The sequence below is a fragment of the Sebastes umbrosus genome, chromosome 1 (assembly GCF_015220745.1).
Source record: "Sebastes umbrosus isolate fSebUmb1 chromosome 1, fSebUmb1.pri, whole genome shotgun sequence".
Taxonomy (NCBI): domain Eukaryota; kingdom Metazoa; phylum Chordata; class Actinopteri; order Perciformes; family Sebastidae; genus Sebastes; species Sebastes umbrosus.
Window position 1 is genome coordinate 37958292 of NC_051269.1, and position 6000 is coordinate 37964291.

The 6000-nt window shown below is 40.5% G+C and overlaps 1 protein-coding gene across 1 annotated transcript in view; it reads left to right on the top strand.

Annotated features, from left to right (window-relative positions):
• The window catches only part of mst1rb (macrophage stimulating 1 receptor b), a 28239-nt gene extending 23862 nt beyond the window's left edge, over positions 1–4377 (top strand). Inside the window, exons 19-21 of the mRNA XM_037774847.1 lie at positions 66–231; positions 1783–1919; positions 3720–4377. Coding sequence (XP_037630775.1) covers positions 66–231; positions 1783–1919; positions 3720–3951 — 535 coding nt within the window. The 3' untranslated portion in view covers positions 3952–4377. The remainder of the gene's footprint in view (positions 1–65; positions 232–1782; positions 1920–3719) is intronic.
• Positions 4378–6000: the final 1623 nt, after the last annotated feature.

Genomic DNA, 6000 nt, shown 5'->3' on the forward strand with positions numbered 1-6000 from the left:
TTTAGTGTTTCATGTGACAAATATCAACAACAACAAAACTTTAATCTCAGTTTTTCTTTCTTCAGGCTGGACGAGTCGTATACAGTCAAGGTGGCAGACTTTGGCATGGCCAGAGATGTTTTTGATAAGGAGTATTATAGTGTTCAGGATCACAGGAAGGCCAAGCTGCCTGTCAAGTGGATGGCCATCGAGAGTCTGCAGACTCAGAAATTCACCTCCAAGTCTGATGTGGTGAGCAAATGACGATCTACCTATAAGTATAATCAAGATCTCTGCAGTAGTTGTCAGAGTTTTGAGGGACACTTGTCAATGTGTGTAGGGGTGGAAATGAATATTTAATGCATGATGTGTTTGTCTTGTCGGTAGACTGTGAAAAATAGTATTATCTGACAGGGGGAGTACAGTAACTATGTTCCCCTATGGGGTTGCAATGTAAATTGGAGGGGTCACAAAATGATTAACAGGATTGGAAAGGAGAAAAACAAACATTTTATGCTACACAAATTTATGTAAATCTTTTTTTCTAATCTTTGATTTTTTGTTCTTGTCAACTACTGAATAATTTTACCTCTTTAGGCCTTTAAAATTATTAAAATACAAGGGTCAATGGTTGAAATGGTCACAAACAGTGTATTGGTAATGATGAGGAGTCACATCCAGACATGGCTTCGGTTTAAAGGGATAGTTTGGCTGTTTTGAAAGGGAGTTGTATGAGGTTCAGATTACCGCACGGAGGTAAAGCAATGTATTGCTGTGGACGGCGCCGGCAGCAAAATGTATTTTAACCACCTAAAAGAAAGGCCCATTTAAAAAAATCTGTTTAAGTGTACGCTATATTTAGACATTTTTTGCCAGTTTACCTCTCTGTGAGACAGTTATACAGTCTATGTTTCCGACGGGGAACTGAAGCCGTTATCTCTGCTCTCGCCAAAGCAACCAGACTCCATTAAAAAAACTGTAATTTTACCTCGCAGAACATGGGAGTTGCTGGTCTACCGCTGCTTAGATCAGTTAGTTTGTTTGTGTTATTATGTGACTTTAATTAATTCAGATTCACCAAAGTCGCACAAAAACACAAACAAAGTAATCGGTCGAGGCAGCGGTAGACCAGCAGCCCCCGTGTTCTGTTAGGTAAAATTCAAGTTTTTTTCGATGGAGTCTGGTGGCGAGAGCAAAGATGGATACAATGGCTGCAGTTCCCCATCAGAAAAGGCTTTCTAACAGCAAGGTAAAGCAGTGAAAATATTCTAAATATAGCATATATATATAATATAGCTGATTTTAGGTGGCGCAAATACGATTTTCTGCCGGCCCCGTCCACAGCAGTACATTGCTTTGGTTCTATGAGGTAACTCCTGTTTGCTTCTCCGACTGTCATCTATTGTAAATGCCTGATCTATCCCTTTAAGGGGTCACAAGCCAAACAGTTTGGTAAACACTGCTCTACATAGCATTTTGCATTAATGCCACTTGGTTGGGTTATGCACTAAATCTTCTGTATTGCTTTACAGCACAATACTATACAACTGCATACAGAACAATAATAGGAAACAGTGTTTCACAAATTTATTCCTCTTCCACTGTCATAGTTTCAACTCAACACTGGCCTACCTCCTCCTCTGTGTTCAAGGCTGTACAGTTTTTCTTCACGTTTCACAAATTGCTCCATTTAGCACCTTTAAAATTGTATACAGCATTTTTAAACTTTTCTTTACATGTGTGCAAAACACAATACAGATTAGGAGTTCATATTTGCTGTAACGTTTGCCTCTCCTGATGCAGTGGTCCTTTGGTGTGCTGATGTGGGAGATGCTGACCAGAGGAGCGAGCCCCTACCCGGAGGTGGACCCTTACGACATAACACATTACTTACTGAAGGGCCGGAGGCTTCCCCAGCCTCAGTTCTGCCCTGACCCTTTGTAAGTAGTATTAGCAGTAATAGCATTATGTTGCTCACTTTGTTGAATTAGTATAAAGAATAATGGTAAATCAGTTGCTGTTTCTTAGTTTGCACACATCCGTTGTAAAACTGCTTTTGTATGAATACTAATACTACAATAACACTAACACAGATTTACAACTACAAGACGGAAGCACAAAGTCCAAGTAGTAATAGCAAGATGTTCGAACGGTCACTCAGTAGTGTGAAACCCATAAATTGTCCACTACTTGGTATTCCGGCACAGTTAAGCAACGCAGTTTCTGAGTTAATGTTTATGTCTACAAATCACCTCAAAAAACGTCTTTCACAAAACCACACGCACAAACACACACACACACACACACACACACTGGTGTGACTTGACAAGTAAGAGCCAACATGTTTTTGCTGTTTTAATGATAAATCCCGTTGACTGTAAGCTTTTGTCCACCAATTTAAAGATTGATGGAGAATAAATCAACTATTCATACATCTTGTCCCCACGGAAGGGCTCATGGGAAAGTATCACCCGGGGACTCATACTATGGAGTACAGAACCTTCCAAAATCAACAATAAATGAATGAATGACTCGATAAAGAAATACATATGTCATTAAATGCAGCAAAAATAATATTAAAAATAAATGTAGCCTTTGATTAATTGATAAAAATTTGACATAAATTGATATTTCTGTTATAATTTACTTCTTTATTTATCTATCCTTGAATTATTTCCCTTATTCATTTACTCATCTGTTTAATTTTATTTATTTATTTATATTATTTTTTTAAATTATGTTTTTATTTTTGCATTTATTTTCTATTTATTTCATATTTATTTTTAAATATGTTTATTTATTTATGCACGATTTTCCCTTTGCATTTCACCCCTTACTTCTTTATTTCCCCAAATGTATTTATTTCTGTATTTTTTTTTTCTTTATACCTGTCTTTACATATTTATTTTTACATTTTATGCAAATGAGGGGGCTTGATACCACTCTACTACAGTGTCAGTAAAGCAAATATGAAGCTACAGCCAACAGTCGGCTGGATTAGCTTAGCATAAAGACTGTGAACAGGGGGATAGAGCTAGCCTGGCTCTGCCTAAAGGTAACAAAATCTGCCCTCCAGATCCTCTACAGCTCACTAGTTAGTATGTCATATGTCATTTGTTTAATCCATACAAATGTAGTGTAAAATCAACAATTTGTTATTTTACGGGGTGTTATGTGCCAGACTATTTCTTGGCCGGGACCAACTTCCTCGTTGCCTGGTCTTTAAGATCCAGTAGCCTTCATACACATCAAAAACACAGATGAGCACATGCACATAAAAACACACAACCCGTTCTCATCCGTCAAATACGGCCGCTTTGTATCTGACAGAACTAAAGGGGGCCTTGTGCCCATGGATGTATAATGCTTGTGCCTCGGTATCAGATGTCGAGGGGCGTGACAAAGCGGCGGTAGCCTATTTGACGACCTGAACGGGCTGCACACCCTGCGCGTGTGTTGTTGGCTGGGGTTAACACCCCCACGTGCGGCCCAGAGACTGTTTGCTGAAGCCCAGAAGCGTCCCGAACACAGCAAAATAATTAGAAAAGAGAAAATCCAGGCAGAGGGCTGCAGGGTCTCTGCAGATACAGACACCACCACACACTTGTAGTGGGGTATAAGTGATGATTGAGAGGGCTTATTCTGCATATTATACCTTTTAATGCTAGCTAATAATATAGTAGACTGAGTTGGGCATTCCCTCCTTGCTCAGACTCAGACTCTGTCCATGTTTGTTCCAGGTATAGCATAATGCTCCAGTGCTGGGACCCTGATCCAGAGTTGAGGCCCAGCTTTGCCACGTTGGTGTCGGCCGTCTCCACCATCCTGTCGGGCCTGGAGGGAGAACACTACATCAGCCTGAACGTCACCTACGTCAACCTGGACCAGCCGAGGCCCTACCCGGCCCTCACAGAGTCTGCTGACGAATGCGACTCAACAGACGTTGAAGACTCGGGCTCAATCTCTTCCTGATCCTCCTCCTCCTCCTCCCTCCACTCTAAACTGGTATTGGTGCTAACAGCAAGAGCACAAAGAAACCTCGGCCAGGTCAACAACAGCATCTGAAACAGAGATGCTGTCTACTGCTCGTGTGCATGAACAGCCCGTTCTCATTCCCAGGACGTCAAATACTGACGCTTTGTCACGACCACTCTACCCAGTGAGCTACAGTCGCCCCAGCTACAGCCACACAAGGCACCCTTTAGCGCCTGTATGAGACGCACCGGGCTTTCCATTAAAGCTGCAGTGGGTGGAAATGGAGCAACTATGATTATATGATGTTTTATTTTTATAAAACGGTGACTATATCCTGACAGTAGTGCATAAGACAGCTAATCTGAAAAAATCATGTGCCTCTATGTCTTCCGGTGCTTCTAACGGCATCTGCAAGATTTCACAGACCGGAAGAAAACAACCAATCAGAGCCGAGCTGGAGCCTTGCCATCTCTTAGCAGCTGTCAATCACTCGCGAACTCCAATCAACCGGTCAAACTAGGCAGCGCTGATCAAATATGAATCAATATTCTGTTACTGTAATGCCTATTTGTCACCTCAAATGTTTTCAGAATCATCTTGTAGTGTACTGTTTAGATGTAAAATGAGAAAGTTTGTGACCCGGCAGCCATGTTGAGATCTGCTGAAGAAATACCAAGCACCGCCCACCAGCCAATGCATAGCCAATAGGAACGCTCTCTCTCTGAAATGACCTGTGATTGGCCAAAGTCTCCCGTCACAGGCTCGATTTTTTTTAAAGCCTGAAAGCAGAGCCATGAGGAGGTGCAGAGGTCTAGTTTTCTCTCAGAACACTTGAATTACAATATGCTGAAAGGTCATTATGGAATTGTTGCCCAATGATGCGAAAAACTTGCCTACTGAAGCTTTAACTATAATGTAAACCCATCCACGGCAACAGTTAATGCTCAGAGAAAGTGTTTAAAAGAGCGAAAAGACGCACACAGAGCGGATGGGCCCAACAAACACAAGGCTTTCACGCAGAAGACCGCTGTTCGTGTCCCGTGTCCACAACGTATAGTTTAATTTTCACTTATCAAACGTAGTAGTTTTAAGCACAACGTCCTAACTATAAGGTTTTGATGCCAAAACCTAAAGTGACGCCAAAAGGGCGTGACAAAGCGGCAGTATGCGATGAGTTGGGATGAGAACGCGTTGCAGCAAAGTGGTATTCAGATGCTTTCAGTTGGCATAGCACACCCTCGGGCGGCAATATTGGAGGTCCATCACTTTTGTAACAATAGAAAAGTTTGAGCTTCCAAACTCATCTTAAAAGTATTTAATAGACATTTAGTTTCTGTGTTATTTTTCACTGCTAACAGATGTCACTGATGATACATCTAATCCGTTTTCTAGCACTAGTTTGTTAGCTAGAGAGAATAAAACAACACATTTTTCACGTCCATAAGAAGCTAATAAGCTTTATACTGGTTCACTAAAGCAGCCTGCAGGTTAGCTAGTGAGCTAACAATGGTGAAAAACTGAAGTAAAGGTTTTCAAACACCAAAGTATTGTGCAAATAAATGCACAGTCTAGGGCTAAATACATAACCAAATCTAACTCAGTGCTGATCCGACCTGTTCCCACACTACAGGAGTCTTTTTCACATATCTGTTTGTTTTTCTTGCTCAGCTGGTATTAAAGTGGCAATCCTTTAGATTTCAGTCCAGGTTGATTTACAATTCCTATTTGAGTGAAAACAATGGAGTTATGCTCAAAGTTCAGCAGTCTGGAGTCTTTTTGTTGATACATGAACATAGAAATAGAATAGAAAATGATATTTCTAACTATATGAGCTTGTGTGCATAGTTCCATTTTTTGTGTTTATACCACAGCATTGTTTCTGGGAATGTCACCACAGACACCCAGATCATAATACTGCAAATATAAAAATATTGCAATTAGGGCTGTCAATCGATTAAAATATTTAACTGTGATTATTAGCGAATAATTCACAAATTTTTTATCTGTTCAAAATGTACCTTAAAGGGAGATTTGTCAAGTATTTAA